This window comes from Phoca vitulina, unplaced genomic scaffold, assembly GCF_004348235.1.
Source record: "Phoca vitulina isolate PV1807 unplaced genomic scaffold, GSC_HSeal_1.0 scaffold4, whole genome shotgun sequence".
Lineage (NCBI taxonomy): Eukaryota > Metazoa > Chordata > Mammalia > Carnivora > Phocidae > Phoca > Phoca vitulina.
Genome location: NW_022589707.1, coordinates 5,415,265 through 5,430,741, shown reverse-complemented (window position 1 = coordinate 5,430,741; position 15,477 = coordinate 5,415,265). Strand labels below are relative to the sequence as shown.

Genomic DNA, 15,477 nt, shown 5'->3' with positions numbered 1-15,477 from the left:
GTTCAGTGGCCTGTTTCCATCACTCATTCAGCCAATTCATTAAAGCCTGTTTTTTCTCCCAGGTGCCTCCTAATGAGTTTCATTGTTTTGTTTATTGTGCTTGTTGGCTCACAGATCTCCTTCACATTTTTCCTTGGTTTCTGAATGCTCCTTAAGTACCAGTTTTGATCAGCCCATTTCCAGCTAGTGCTTTACCTCGTCTTGGATAAATGAAGTAAGTGGGAGAGTAAGAAGCGGCACGGTGATATGGGGAGGGGGAAAGGCCCGAGGGAATTCCACCAGATGCCTGTGTTCCTTGAAAGAACCAGCAGGTGGTAGCAACACGTCGTGGGAAGGCCCCAGCTTAGGGCTGTAGGACCGGAACAATAGACCCCAAATCCCGTCCTCGTTGGAGAAGAGGCTAGGGGTGGGCGGAAACATTTTTCCTCGCGGCGGCCCCTCGGTTCCTCAAACCTTCCAGGCACCAGCTGAGTACCTCCCAACGCCTCAGATCCCTGTGCTCTGCCCGGGGAGTGGGCAGAGGGAGGAGGCACCCAGAGGTGCATGACTTGCCCGGGCAATGCAAAGCCAGGCACCTACATATGGGCTTCCCCGTTCAGACCCAGGCTTCCCAGGCCTTTGGGGAGGGTGGAGTCAGAAGCCCCAACGTTGACCAAGATCCAGGGTCACGAAGAGGCAGAAGAGTTTAAGGCTAGATCAGAGACACTTTCATAACCCAGATGCCCCCCCCTCCCTGCTGCTTACCCATCCCCACCCCACCCCCGTACCCTCTGAGATTTCTCAGTTTGTCTTTCCCTCCACCCCCTTCTTTTCCTTCTTTCTCTTCTTCACAGCTCACGCCCACCTTAGTTTAAACCTGAGTAGGAACTAAAACAGTGGGTTTAGTTCCTAGAGTTGAAGCAGAAAAGCAGGGGTGGGGAGAGGGTGTTCGGGCCGGCTGCCGCGCCGCCCTGCCCTGCCCTGCCCGGCCGTGCCCCGCGCATCGGCCGCCCGCCTGTGCGCTTTCCCTCCCGGGGAGCGGAGCCCGCGCCCGGCCCGAGGCTTGAACGCCTCTCCCCGCCGCCCGGCAGCCCGCCCCCTCCAGGCCCCTCGCGCGAGCCTCCCTCCGTGCCCGCCCCGCGCCGCGGGGAGGAGGAGGCGCCCCCGCCCCAGCGCACAGGCGGGCCCAGGGCGAGCCCCGCGCCGGGCGCCGCGCATCGCCGCCCAGGCCGGGAGGGCGGGCTCGGCTCCCCGGAAGAGGGGAGAGGGAGGGCGGCCGCAGGGGCCGGAGAGGGGCGGGCCGGGCGGGGAGGGACGCGGAGGGGGCGGGCCGGGCTGAGCTCGCCCCTGCCGCCGCTCCAGAGCCGAGCAGCGGGCGGCGGGACCCGCGACCGAGCGCGGCGACGGCGAGCGCGACGCGGGCCCCGCACGATCCCCGGGCGCCCCGCCTCCAGAGCAATCCCTGCCGCCAGCCACCGCCCCCCGGCCGCCCCGGAACCCCGGAGACGCGCCGCGGCGAGCGGACCCGGGCCGCGAGGAGCGGGGTCCCCGCACCGGAGCGTAGACGCGGGCGGCGCGGCTCCATCGCGGGGCCTCGGGGGGGCGCAGACCTGCGGAGCCTGCGGCCGGCGGAAGGTGAGCCCCGGGGTGCCAGGCGGTGTTGGGGGGTGTGGGGGGCGGTGTGCCTGGGGACAGAGGCATCAAGGTTTGCGAAAGTGGAGGGGCCCTCCAGACTGGGCCTCTGCAGATCCTCGGGGGCCTCCTGGGGTAGTACTGAGTATCCTTCCCCAAGGCGACGGTGGGTTCGTGAGGGGTGCGAAACTGGCCACCCCGGCTCCCCGACCTCTGGCCGGCCATCATTGACACCCCCATTACCCTTGCTGCTGCGATCCCCCACTGTGTCTCCAGAGACACTGCTCTTCTCTGGCCTGCGGGGGGGGGGGGGGTGTCCCGATACAGGGGTCCTTGCCAAGGCCGGACTCCCAGCGTTCTGAAAAGGATTGCCCACCCTTCTGACTCCAGTGGCATCTCCAATCCCCGCGGAGCTGGGAGGAGCAAGGAGGGTGATCCCACACCTGCCCCCAGCTCCCCCACCCCCGTTACCACCCATAAGCCTTAGAGTGGAGACAAGGCTTGGTTCATGCTCCCCAGCCATAACCCCCAAGTTGCAACCAAAGTCGGCTGCCTGCTGCTGCCCCAGCTCCACCCCCTCGCTTTACATCTGGGTGCTTGGCCCTACCTGCCCTACACCCCCATCCACCAATCTTGGCTGTCTGGCATCCTCTCTCCTCCCATCCCTGGGGGAGCTGGCTGGGGCCCAGCGTAGCCGATGTTGTAATGTCCCTGGCAGTGCCCATGGAGAGAAGCGGCTGGGCCTGTTCCCAATAAGTTAACCAGGGCCAGGCCCTCCACCCGCCAGGAGAACTTGACTCAGGTTCTAGAAGGGGAGATGCTGGCTGGGTGGGAAGGAGCTGTGACAATGTTGGTGGTGCAGGGAAACGTCCAGGTAATGGGCGTTGCAGGACTGAGACTTGTTGTCATTTGTTCCTGGTGCCTTTCAGAGGGGCCACTTGGTTCTCTTGGGGCAATGGACCTTTTTTCCTCGCAGGAAGATTAGGGTGGGGGGCTTCTGTGTAGCGACCTAGTGGCCGAGAGAGGAGGACTCCTTTGGAGTCTGTTGGTTCCTTTGGGGTGCAGAAAGGGGGCTGGCAGTGAGCCCTGTGTCCCCAGCGTGCCTGGGAGCACCAGGCAGCAGTGGTCTGAGCATGGGAAGGGCAGGAGCATTCCTCCTCGGGGCCCGCTGCTCTCCCAGCTCATCACCATCGCCCGAGCTGGGGGGGCCCTGAGTCCTGTGTCCACACTGCACTGCCCGCTAGCGGGAAGGGGGATGGCGGGGTTTGGGGGTTGGGGCAGCCTCGGGTTTCCCTTTCTCTGCTTCCCTGTTCAGCTCCCTCTCCCAGCCCAGATGTTTCTGCAGCAGCGACTCCTGGGGCAGAGAGCAGTTGACAGGCTGGCTAGGGGAAGAGTAGGGGCAGACCCGGGGCGAGGAGAAGGGCTCATGGGCGTCAGTCACCCGTATGAGGAGCGCTCAGGGTCTGCTCTGGCGTGCATGCTCACACACACACACACACACACACACACACACACACACCCCTCCCAGCTCGCGTGCTGCTCCATACCCATCTCACCTCACGCACATTCCCTTACATACTCTCACACTTGCTCCCACGGGCACTGGTCCTGGCTCTTGGGGGCTTCTACAACCTTCCACTTACTCATCTCTCATGGACACATACTGACTGTCCCAACACCCTCCCTCGTGCCCTTTCCCAAAGCCACGCATATCCCCGGTCAGTGCACCGCGAGCGCGGCTCATGCTAAGTGGCTGCCTGCCACTCCCAGATACTGCCTGCATCTTAAAAGCCTCCCCCAGCTCCACAGCCTGGCAGTGGGAGGCACATTCGTGTGCATCTGCGTGCTCTGGGGGACATTCCTGGCGGCTGGAGGCCTCAAGGGACACAGGACTCTCCTCTGCTAGGTAATCCACAAATTGGCTTCTCGAACCAGGGCAGCAGGGGCCAGAAGCACCGGAGGACGGCCACCCCCTCACTGTCTGCTCTGGATGCCGCTGTAAGGGCTGATGGGAGCCTTTTCGAGGCAGGCGGACAGAGCTCCAAGAGACGGAGACCATCTCCAAGGTGGAGATTAAAGGGTAGCAGCATTAAGCTGAGCAAGGATTATATTGGAATTTCCTGGGCGTTTAACAGCTGCAGAACAGGACGGAGGACAGGGCCCGTGGTGCTGACCCCTCCCACGCTTACCCCGTGGCTGACAGGTGTGAGGGCCAGCTCAGCAGCCACACCACACGTTAACCATCGGCCCCTTTGCCCTTGGGACCTCCCTCGTCCCGCTGGGCCCTGCAGGCTGCTTCGCCTCTCTGAATGTTCCTGCCCGGGCTCACTTTGCAGTGATGCCCTCGTCATGTGTCCCCAGCCCCCCTGGTGCCCCTCACCCCTTTAGAGCCAAAGTCCTTTGCTTGACGCCGAGTAAGAGAAGCATGATATCATCAGTGGGGCCATTTGAACTTCTTCAGAGAGAAGCTTAAAGAAAATCCAGGGATAAAAGTTACTCTGCTCATTCATTCCCAACTCCTACTGCCTCTTTATCTCCACTTTCTCCTTATAGATAAAAATTTCTAGATTGTTTTGAAACCTAGAGAGAGGAGGGAGGGGAGGGTAAAATGTAAACATACGCTATGCTAGTCTAGGTTTTAAAAATATTTCCCCCTTTTTTTTTGTTTAGATGATAATTATGAGATTTTGTTTTAATTGTAAAAATAAGATACGCTCGTTGTAACAAGAAAACCCATTCAAATATCTGTAAGACAAAATTAATAATCCCCTCTCTGCCAATCCTTCATTTCTCCCTCCTACAGTAACCAGTTTTAATGGCCAGTACATTTTTCTGCCATACCTTCCTCCAAGCTTATTTGGCTTGTATTACTTAATTTTTTTAAAAACTCATTTTGTGGATCGAGGTGCATAAACTATTTTAAACCATCTCTGTTCATAAAATTGTCATATTTAACATTTCAATTTGAGGACAGTTAATTTTTTAAATTCCTACAGATTTACTCATTTAATTTATTTTTAAATCTTTCATTCTTATAGATAACAGAACTCAGAAGCTATGATGTATAAGCTAAGAGTCTACACATCTTTAATCTTTGCCAGTTTCTGGAAACAAAACACAATTTTGATGCCTACGGACTGTCATATTTTTATAAAGCAAAGAAATGTAGCAGACTTGTGGATGCAGTGTCTCTACTGTAGAAAAAAGATGTAAAGTGATACATGTAGAAAAGAAGCTGAGAAAAAAAACGTGAAGTCATAGAATGCAATTTTTGTCATCTGAAATTTTGTCAAATCAGTCTTATTTTCTGAGCTACCATTTTCCATCCACATTTCTGCTGCTTCTGGTGTGTTATATTTTTAAAACCATATACACATCTGAAGTTTGAATGTTTTCCTGATTGAAATAAGTCTTCGGCTATTCCTGGGCGAGAGGATTTCTGAACACTGACCAATGCCTTTCGCGGGCTGGAGAAGACAGAGGAATCCAAAGCAGGCCTGTTCCCCTGTGTGTTGCAGGAGGGATGCACTTGGCTGCTTCCAGGACGCGCTCCTAGACTAAGCTTAGACAGATGTCCTAGTCCTCAACCATTGAAGGCACCTTTGAAAATCAAGTTCTAACTCCTGCTTGTTCAGTATTCCAAGCATGTGGATGGAGCTACGTGTTCTTGTCACTTACGTTTCTGCCTTTGAAACTTGTTTCCAAAAAATCTGCAGGAGTAGGAATTAGCTGGCAGCAATTTCTTCCATATCTTAAAGCTTCGTCTTTTCTTGTTCTTATTCTTGTTGTAGAGGTACACCCGAGTTCTTTTTATATATATTAAAAAATAAAAGGCTCGAATTTATCTGTTTTGTTTGACAGGCAAGAATTGACCTCACTTCCTAGTCTCACTCAACCACGGTGTTTTTTTTTTTTTTTTCCCCTGAAGGAATTTGTTTATAACCGTCAGTCTCTGGATCTAAATCTAAAAGAGGTCCCTTCAAACAGCAAGGAATACTTCTGGGCAGTTGAAGAGCCTCAACCATTTTTTTAACTGAATATCTTGTTTCTTGGTAAAAAAAATTTTAACAGTTATGAAAGTGGCAATCTACACGCAATGTCTCCACTTAATTCTTTTCTTTCTGATGCCTCTTGAGGACAGAAGCTGAGTGGCTTTAACATGTTTCCTAATTGCTTTTGCTCTTTTCTGGATCCTCTGGAGAGAGGCCAGCTTCATGTTGTCATTAAGATGCATGCTGAAGCTATGCACACACACCCTGCTGCAGCCACAAGCTGCTGTGTTGCTTGTATTGTGGGTCATCAAAGCAAATTCTCTGCCATTCCTCATCTTCTAGAATGTTCCATAGAGCACAGGGGATAGGATCTGCAGTACATATCTTCCCTCTTGGTTTGCTGTCTCTCAAGAAAAAAAAAAAAATTCATTGAGATGCATCCAAAGTGTTTATTATTCCTTCTCCATGATTATCTGTCTAGTTATAAGTTTAGGAAGATGCAGTGCTTACCGTCTCCTTTTTGTACAGATTCCAGAATCCATCCATCTTCTGACTGAAAGAGGCTATTTTAGAGCATATCTGCTGGGCAAGTGATAGAATAGCTTTCATTGTTTGAAGACATTTTTCTGGCATTTTCAGTTCTTGATAACAGCATTCCTAAAGACCCTATGGCTCTTGGCGTGTCAAGCATGTCTCCAACGTAAGCCACTGAGCATTTGGGGGATGCATACAACACCTATGACTTCAGGATATGTATTCAACAGCCATTGGTGATGGGGCCATGCTTTGTTACTTCACGATCTCCCTGTTCTTCTTTGAAACATTTCATCTGCGAATGATTCTAGCAGCATTCGGGACAGTATTGGCAAAGAACCTCTGTTACTTAGGAATCGTTTGCCATGTAGAAATGCTTCCCTTTTTCTGGCCTTATGGAGATACCGTTGACGTATAACATTGTGTAAGTTTAAGGTGGACAACCTGGTGATTTGGAAATGCTTCTTGCTTGCCTCCATACACTATAAGTTAAACTCTGTCTCGCAAGTAGGGTTCTGGTGGCATGAAAGGTGCGTTTCAGTGGACAGCGGCCTGATGCCCATCATACATTAGCCCACCGGCTGTAACATCAGTGCCTTTTCGTGATAACCGCATGCGGGTGACACCGAACGCTTCATCTCGCAATAGAGCCTGTGTTACCAGGAAAAGTGAGATTAGCAGGAACCTAGTTATGATTTTCTGATTGATCAAAGTCAAATAGTGTCATAGTTTGGTTTCAGCTTCATCGAGAAATGTGCAGTTTTCAAGAGTGCTGCGGGTCACGTGGCGACAGCTCTCATGGTGGAAACAGATTCCAGGTCCCAACTGCTGTCTTTCCTCTCTCTCTCTCTCTCTCTCTCTCAGGTTCATGTCTTTGAACAACCTGCCTCTTATTTTCTTCTCAACAGAAATAAATGGAATGGACTGCTCTGGTCCATGCAACTCACAGACTTTTGAGACTCAGTCACAGGGGGAGAGATGGGCCACCACTAATCTCTAGACCGATGAACAAAGGAAGGTCTGAGCCCGTTTGTCTTCACTGTGGCCCTGGAGGCAGCCGTGCCCCCACAGTCATATGCCTGTGAGCCAGAGGGGGGTGCTTGTATATGGATGGCCTTCTTAAATTAACCAGCGGGGACCATACTTGACACTCTTCTGCACGGACTACTTTCACTTGGGAAATCCTTTTCATAATCAGTGCATAAGCAGTAGCCCTCACTCTTTTTTAAGGTTGTGCCATAATTTATTAAATATCTTCCCGTTGATGGACAGTTGCTTTCCAGTCTTTTCCCTTACAAACAATTCTGCAGCAAATATCCTTGTTTGAACATCTCTGCCATCAGACCTAAGGATGCAGTACCTGAAGGACAAACTCTTAGAAGTGAAGCTGCTAGACAGACATCACCGACTGTCCCTCTAAGAAGATACACCAGTTTGAAACTCATAAGCCCCGTGAATATAAAGAGCCCAGCTCTCATACCTTCTTCAACCCAGTGCATTATTAATCTCATAGGACAAGATGGCACTGTTGTTTCCACATTCTGTCCTTTCATTGTGAGCAGACTAGAAGCATTTTTTCACATCCATCCATTTATTTTTCTGTAAGCCATAGAGGAAATGTGCCCCTTGTGGAGAGAGGACCGTTGCTGACAAAATGTAGGCATGCCAGACCCACATAGCTCTACCCTTTCTCTGTGCTGGCTCACTTATCAGATGGAATCTTTGCGCCTATGTTCTTCTCGCTCCTGTTCTCCCATCTTCCCTTGCGTCATACCCCACAGCTCTCTTCCGTGGTCCCTCTCACTCCACTGCCTCTCTGTACTGTCCAGCGTGTCCAGGTCTGATGTGGGTCAGGAGGTGTTGGGGAGGGGGGATCGTGTGTCCCCAGGGAAGGAGTAGCTTCTACTCTGCTTGTTTTAATGAGAAGAATCTTCTGACTTCCAATACAGGGTGGCTCTAGGAGGAGGAGGGAGAGTAAGTGAAGAGAAAGAACTGAAATAGCTCCTTCCAGAAGAAAAGGGTAAGATTGGCCCAGAACTCGCCTAGGCTCTAAGAGGGAGGGGCTGTAAGAAGTGCTCAGAGATGCGGCAGCTGCAGGGAGGGAGGGAGTGACTAGCACGTGGCCCTCTAAGATGGTGGACTTGGCACAGGTCAGGAGAGCGTCTGCTCCCGACAGGCCCTTACCGTGTGGTTGGTGGTTTGCGAGCTATCTGTGTTAGCAGTGTAGTTACCTGCCACCCGCTTCTTCTGGTCCTGTGTGTCTCCCTAGGAAGCAAGCTTGGCTGCACACCCCAGTCTTACGAAGCAGCAGCCCTGCCTGGGAGCAGGGTGGTGGCCAGGGCAATGGTGGGAGCCCCGAAGACGCCCCATGGCTGCTGAGGGGGCTGCCCGGTCAGGGAGCGGAGTGGCGGGCATGGTGTGCAGTCTCTGGGTCCTGGTGCTGGGGTCCTCAGTTCTGGCGCTGGAAGGTAAGAGGGAGGGGAGACTGGAGAATCCCTAGCTGCCAGCACGGGTGGGGAATGGGAAAGACTCAGAAAAGGCAGAAAAGAGGGAAGACATCAAGAAGGGGAAAGGAATGGGGAGGGTTCCAGGGAAAGGCTCCTGACACAGAGCTGTGCCCCTGCTGGTGAATTAAAAGGACCAGGGAGGGAAAATTCCTGTTTTCCTCCTGGGGTGGGGCGAGGGTTAGCAGTCCTCGCTGGGGGCTTGGCTGCTGAGTGCCCCTTCTTATCTCCCGCCAGAGGTACTGCTGGACACCACTGGAGAGACATCTGAGATTGGCTGGCTCACCTACCCGCCAGGTGGGGTGAGTGTCACTCTTTCATTCCCCACCTGCTGCGCCTCCCCACCCGGCTCCTTGTGTGGGATTTGGGAAGGAAGCCCCGGTAGAGCCGAATGGAGTAAGACTCCTTTCCCCAGAGGAGCAGGACTTTGGGGTCTACTTACCCGGCTTTGCCAGCTAACAGGGTCTCCCCGCCCTCCCTGCAGTGGGATGAAGTGAGCGTTCTGGACGACCAGCGACGCCTGACTCGGACCTTCGAGGCATGCCACGTGGCAGGGGCCCCGCCAGGCACCGGGCAGGACAACTGGCTGCAGACACACTTTGTGGAGCGCCGAGGCGCGCAGAGGGCACACATCCGACTGCACTTCTCCGTGCGGGCGTGCGCCAGCCTGGGCGTGGCCGGGGGCACCTGCCGGGAGACCTTCACCCTTTACTACCGCCAGGCCGAGGAGCCCGATGGCCCCGACAGCGTTTCCGCCTGGCACCTCAAACGCTGGACCAAGGTGGACACCATTGCCGCGGACGAGAGCTTCCCCGCCTCCTCGGCGTGGGCGGTGGGCCCGCGCGGGGCCGGGCAGCAGCGTGCGGGGCTGCAGCTCAACGTCAAAGAGAGGAGCTTCGGCCCCCTCACCCAGCGTGGCTTCTACGTGGCCTTCCAGGACACGGGGGCCTGCCTGGCCCTCGTGGCGGTCAAGCTCTTCTCCTACACCTGCCCGTCCGTCCTCCGCGCCTTCGCCTCCTTCCCTGACACGCAGGCCAGTGGGGCCGGGGGCGCCTCCCTGGTGGCAGCCGTGGGCACCTGTGTGGCTCACGCAGAGCCAGAGGAGGATGGAAGCGGGGGCCAGGCAGGGGGTAGCCCCCCCAGGCTGCACTGCAATGGGGAGGGCAGGTGGATGGTAGCGGTTGGGGGCTGCCGCTGTCAGCCGGGGCACCAGCCAGCCCGTGGAGACAAGGCCTGCCAAGGTGAGGTTCTGCTCCTGTGCACTTGCCCAAGATCTCCCCATCTGGCCCCCAACCTTGGGACACCTCTCCTGAACACCCCAAACTTCATTTTGTCCCCAAAAGGTCCTGAATAAGCTATCTTAGGAAAGGACTCTTGTTTTCTCCAGATCTATTTTCTAAAGCACACAAATTTGGTGTCATATGCTCATCTCAAATTTCTAGAACCTTCTGGAGACTTCCACAGCCATTGCTGAGCATCCTAGGGCTGCAGGCCTGAGAAGCGAGAGATCAAAAGGAGTTAAACTCCTGGGTTATTTTGGGATGTGTCCTCTGTCCCTATTTGCCGCCTAGTTAGGAAAGGATCATCACTGTGCCAGGTGACCAGGACGCGGGTAGGAGCAGGCAGTGGAGACCAGCTAAGGGGAATCCTTCTGCTGCAGGGTGGAGGCTGCAGAAGCCATCTGCACAGGGAAGTCATACAATCAAGCCAGACGCCTCTCTCTGGTGCTTGGCTTGCCCATAGCCCCCACTGCACCTCACTTTTTCCATCAGCAGAAATGCAGTTCTACCCCAGTAATCTCTGCCTGAGGGAAGGAAAGAGGGAAGAAGGGAAGAGAGGGGGTAGGTCTCAGGATGATAGGAGAAAGAGCCCTGGGGAATGGAAGGCTGGGGGCATGTCTGTGTGCTGGCGTGGTGGGGCTCAGGAGGCGGTGGATGGAGCGAGCCTAATGTCTCTGCCCCATTCTGTCCCCCTAGGCTGCCCTGAGGGGTCCTACAAGGCCTTGGCTGGGAACGCGCCCTGCTTACCGTGCCCTGCCCGCAGCCATGCCCCCGATCCTGCAGCCCCTGTTTGCCCCTGCCGTGAGGGCTTCTACAGGGCCAGTTCAGACCCCCCAGAGGCCCCCTGCACCGGTGAGTCCCCCACCAGCCCCAGGGGTGGAAATGGGACTGGGGGGCAGGCAGAGAAGGGGAGGCTGAGGGCAACACAGTGGGGCTGGTTCACATTTGCAGTGACTTTTCTCCTGTTCATTTTCTCCCTCCACTCTCCTGCTTCTGGCCCTGACCCCATCCACACCGGCCCACCTCCTGCCTCTCCTCCCACCTGCCTCCGCTGCTTTCTGGTCCCCACCCCATGCTCTCCGTCTCCTCCCCTCTGGGCCACCCCCCTCCCCTGCCTCCTTCCTTCCTCCATCATCGCCACCCCTCCTCCTTCACCTCGACTCCCACCACTCCTCCCTTTCCTGGCCCTTCTCGCTGCCCCCACCGGCTTCTCCAGGCCCTCCATCGGCTCCCCGGGAGCTTTGGTTCGAGGTGCAAGGCTCAGTGCTCATGCTGCACTGGCGCCTGCCTCAGGAGCTGGGGGGACGAGGGGACCTGCTCTTCAATGTCGTGTGCAAGGAATGTGGAGGCCACCAGGAGCCCGGCACGGGCACCGGGGGCGCTTGTCGCCGCTGCAGGGATGAGGTGCACTTCGACCCCCGCCAGAGGGGCCTGACCGAGAGCCGAGTGTTAGTGGGGGGGCTCCGGGCACATGTGCCCTACATCTTGGAGGTTCAGGCTGTGAACGGCGTGTCGGAGCTCAGCCCCGACCCTCCCCAGGCTGCCGCCATCAACGTCAGCACCAGCCACGCAGGTGAGCCTTCCGCTCTGCCTGATGCCTGACCTTGCCTCCTTCGAAGCCCCTCCCCCACTCCTGCTGCCGGGCCCCTGGAAGCCCCCTCACTGACCGCCCCCCCCCCAGTTCCCTCTGCAGTCCCTGCGCTGCACCAGGTGAGCCGGGCCTCCAACAGCATCACGGTGTCCTGGCCACAGCCGGACCAGACCAACGGGAACATCCTGGACTATCAGCTCCGCTACTACGACCAGGTGGGGAGGTGGGGGGTGCCCAGCAGGGCTGCTGGGAGCGCGCGGTGCCCCACAGTGGGGCTAGAGATCGGGGAGGTGGGCCAGGAAGCCTGAGGGTGATGGGGCAGGGCTCAGGAGCTGGCGCTGGGCAGCAGGGAGTGAATGGCTGTCACCCCCAGGCAGAAGATGAGTCCCACTCCTTCACCCTGACCAGCGAGACCAACACGGCCACCGTGACACAGCTGAGCCCTGGCCACATCTATGGCTTCCAAGTGCGGGCGCGGACTGCCGCAGGCCACGGCCCCTATGGCGGCAAGGTCTATTTCCAGACGCTGCCTCAAGGTGAGAGGAAGCCCGGATGAGGAGGGGGAGCACCGGGGGGTAGGGAGGAGAGGCCCAGGGCCCACCCCCCAGGCCTTGAACCCTGGCCCAGCACCCTCCAGACTAGAGGCCGTGTGGGACAGGAGGCTGTGAGGAGAGTCTCCTGGCTGACCAGCTGGCCTTTGGGTCTGTGGGTGGGCGTGAGGGGGCGCATGGGGGGGGGTGGAGGTGCGCGCGCTTGTGACGCCTTGCCCACGTGTGATCCTGGCTGGCTGCCTCCTCAGGTGAGCTGTCCACCCAGCTCCCGGAGAGACTCTCCTTGGTGATCGGGTCCATCCTGGGGGCCTTGGCCTTCCTCCTGCTGGCGGCCATTACCGTGCTGGCTGTTGTCTTCCAGAGGTGAGGCCCCTCCCAGCCGTGTCCCCACCCTACCCACCCCGCCGCACCACCCCACGTCCTGGCAGCCCCAAAGCCCACTGCAGAAACCATGTCCAGGGCCCACCTCCCACCACCGGGCCCCTTCCCCTGGGCCCATGCGAGGCAGGCAGGAGGCATCCAGCAGCCCTCACTTCACAGATCTGTGGCTAGAGAGTGGCCTGCATGGGGGCCGAAGGGGGGGGATGGGAGTGTCATTGCAGGACTCTGGTTTGTCCCCAGGAAGCGGCGTGGGACAGGCTACACAGAGCAGCTGCAGCAGTCCAGCAGTCCAGGTGTGGGGGTGGGGGGGCTGGGGGGGCTGGGGGCTGAGCACAGCAGGAAGCCTAAGTTCCCCGAGGTCCAGGGGAACCCCTCGGCCCTGCCGGTGTAAGTAAGAGGGCATGCTTGGGGTGTGGGGGCGGCCTGGCCCCGTACCACACCCTCATCACGCACCCTATTTGCCTACAGGGCTTGGGGTGAAGTATTACATCGACCCTTCCACATATGAGGACCCCTGCCAGGCCATCCGAGAATTTACCAGGGAGGTGGATCCTGCATATATCAAGATCGAGGAGGTCATTGGGGCAGGTGTGCAGGGGCAGAGGAAGGGGACCGGAGGGACTGGAGCCCCCGTGAGCCTTCCCCGGCAGGAGCCCCTCTACGCAGGGCACGACACCGCAAGCCCAAGGTCCTTCCTCAATACCCTCCCTCCTACACCTGTTCTCCCAGGCTCCTTTGGAGAAGTACGCAGGGGCCGCCTGCAGCCCCGGGGACGGCGGGAGCAGGCCGTGGCCATCCAGGCCCTGTGGGCTGGAGGTGCTGAGAGCCTACAGATGACCTTTCTGGGCCAGGCTGCAGTGCTGGGCCAGTTCCAGCACCCCAACATCCTGCGGCTGGAGGGCGTGGTCACCAAGAGCCGGCCCCTCATGGTGCTGACGGAGCTCATGGAGCTGGGCCCCCTGGACAGCTTCCTCAGGGTCAGTGCTGGCCTGGGGGCGGACGGGGGGGCCTTGGGTCCAGGGGCGTCTGCAGTTCTCAACTGTCCCGGAGACAGGAGACAGAGCCCTGCATCTGTGCTGCCCCACCTCCGCTGGTCTTCAGCCTTCCTTCCCAGGCCATTCTCTGACTGCCTAAGCCGCTCTCCCTCTCCTGCTGATGGCCACGGCGCAGTGTGCGCAGGCTCCCCGCCCGGCTGCTGGCGGCTGACCTCTGCCCCCCGCCCCCCAGCAGCAGCGGGAGGGCCAGTTCAGCAGCCTGCAGCTGGTGGCCATGCAGCGGGGAGTAGCGGCCGCCATGCAGCACCTGTCCAGCTTCGCCTTCGTGCACCGCGCGCTCTCTGCCCACAGCGTGCTGGTGAATAGCCACCTGGTGTGCAAAGTGGCTCGTCTTGGCCACAGTCCTCAGGTGAGAGCACATCTCGGGGGCTCAGCCTTTTCCAGAGCGTGCCGGCGGATGAGCCGGGCTCCGGGGAGCGTACCACCGGGGGGTGTGTCGTGGTGTCTGAGGGAACGGAGCCCGCGTGGGCTCCCTCCGGGAGCGCACCCTGGGCGGACATCGGAGCACATAGGAGTTGCTCAATAAACGTGACCACTGCTGTAATTACTGCTATCGTTCCTTGTAACCCCACGCCTCAGGGCCCAAGTTGCATGCTTCGCTGGGCAGCCCCAGAGGTCATTGCCCACAGAAAACACACCACCTCCAGTGACGTGTGGAGCTTTGGGATAGTGATGTGGGAAGTGATGAGTTATGGAGAGCGGCCCTACTGGGACATGAGTGACCAGGAGGTGAGCTCTTGACCTAGACATTGCTGATACCCCACCCCCATCCTTCCAACCCACCAGCCTCACAAGCTCCTACATTCTTAGCTTCTCTTCTCTAATCCACTGAGATTTTAAGTGGTCTTGGCTTCCGTATTTTTAAGTTCCTTCCCCACTCCGACTGCATGCTCCACCTGATCCCAGCCCACCTGCTGACCTGACAGACAGAATACGCCTTTCCACCAGCAATAGCTTCCCATCACCATGTTCTTCTACTAACCCCCAGGTACTAAATGCAATAGAGCAGGAGTTCCGGCTTCCCCCACCTCCAGGCTGTCCTCCTGGACTACATCTGCTTATGCTAGACACTTGGCAGAAGGACCGTACCCAGCGGCCTCATTTTGACCAGCTGGTGGCTGCGTTTGACAAGATGATCCGAAAGCCAGACACTCTGCAGGCTGACGGGGGCCCCGGGGACAGGTCTGGAGATTGGGGCTGGAGCCCGGGACAAGCAGGGAGGGTAGATGCAAACCGGAAAGCAAACTGAGGAGAGGGGGCTAAGACGAAGGGGAAATGTTGACCCCCCCCCTTCCCCCACTTAGACCCTCCCAGGCCCTTCTGAACCCTGTGGCTCTGGACTTTCCTTCTCTGGACTCACCCCAGGCCTGGCTTTCGGCCATCGGACTGGAGTGCTACCAAGACAACTTCTCCAAGTTTGGTCTCTGCACCTTCAGTGATGTGGTTCAGCTCAGCCTGGAGTAAGCGGGGAGAGGCGGGTGGGGGTTCCGCTGGGCTCCAGGCTCGGGGTCCTGCCGGGGATCTTAGAGAAGCTGGCGCAGACTTGACGCACTCCTTCCCCACCACCAGAGACCTGCCCGCCCTGGGCATCACACTGGCTGGCCACCAGAAGAAGCTGTTGCACCACATCCAGCTTCTGCAGCGGCACCTGAGGGAGCTGGGCTCACTGGAGGTCTGAGGCCTGGGCGGGCAGCTGTGAGTGGACGATGCCTATGTCCCAGCCCCGGACACAGGTCCAAGGAGTGACCGTGCAACACTAGAGCCCGTCTCCGTCTTGGCCTCGGCGAGAGGCGCTCGCCACACTACACCCAACCCTCTGGACACTTCACTCCCTAGTCCTCCGCCCTCCTCCGCCCTCCTCCGCCCTCCCCCGCATTAAAGGGAAAGAAGAAACTTTGCAAGTTGGAGGTGTGGTGAGACCTCAGTCTGCAAGGAAGGGCTGGGAAGGCCTTGGAGGAGGAGCTCAGGGCCATTGCCC

The 15,477-nt window shown here is 57.5% G+C and overlaps 1 protein-coding gene across 4 annotated transcripts; it reads left to right on the top strand.

Moving 5' to 3' along the window:
* Positions 1–1,270: 1,270 nt before the first annotated feature.
* Positions 1,271–15,369, top strand: EPHB6 (EPH receptor B6). Of its 4 annotated transcripts, none has more exons than XM_032401424.1 (18): positions 1,271–1,614; positions 8,087–8,157; positions 8,407–8,605; positions 8,879–8,943; positions 9,126–9,882; positions 10,618–10,773; positions 11,138–11,494; positions 11,603–11,727; positions 11,886–12,048; positions 12,312–12,426; positions 12,685–12,737; positions 12,913–13,032; positions 13,174–13,421; positions 13,672–13,848; positions 14,079–14,228; positions 14,488–14,681; positions 14,804–14,959; positions 15,069–15,369. In XM_032401424.1, exons 3-18 carry the CDS (start codon positions 8,506–8,508, stop codon positions 15,175–15,177), a joined length of 3,045 nt encoding a protein of 1,014 aa, XP_032257315.1. In that variant the 5' UTR covers positions 1,271–1,614; positions 8,087–8,157; positions 8,407–8,505; the 3' UTR covers positions 15,178–15,369. The 4 variants fall into 4 exon arrangements, with proteins under 4 accessions (XP_032257315.1, XP_032257317.1, XP_032257318.1 ...); XM_032401427.1 differs by having other exon boundaries at positions 1,273–1,614; positions 13,675–13,848; XM_032401425.1 differs by lacking the exon at positions 1,271–1,614 and adding an exon at positions 4,607–5,404.
* The last annotated feature ends 108 nt before the right edge of the window (positions 15,370–15,477 follow it).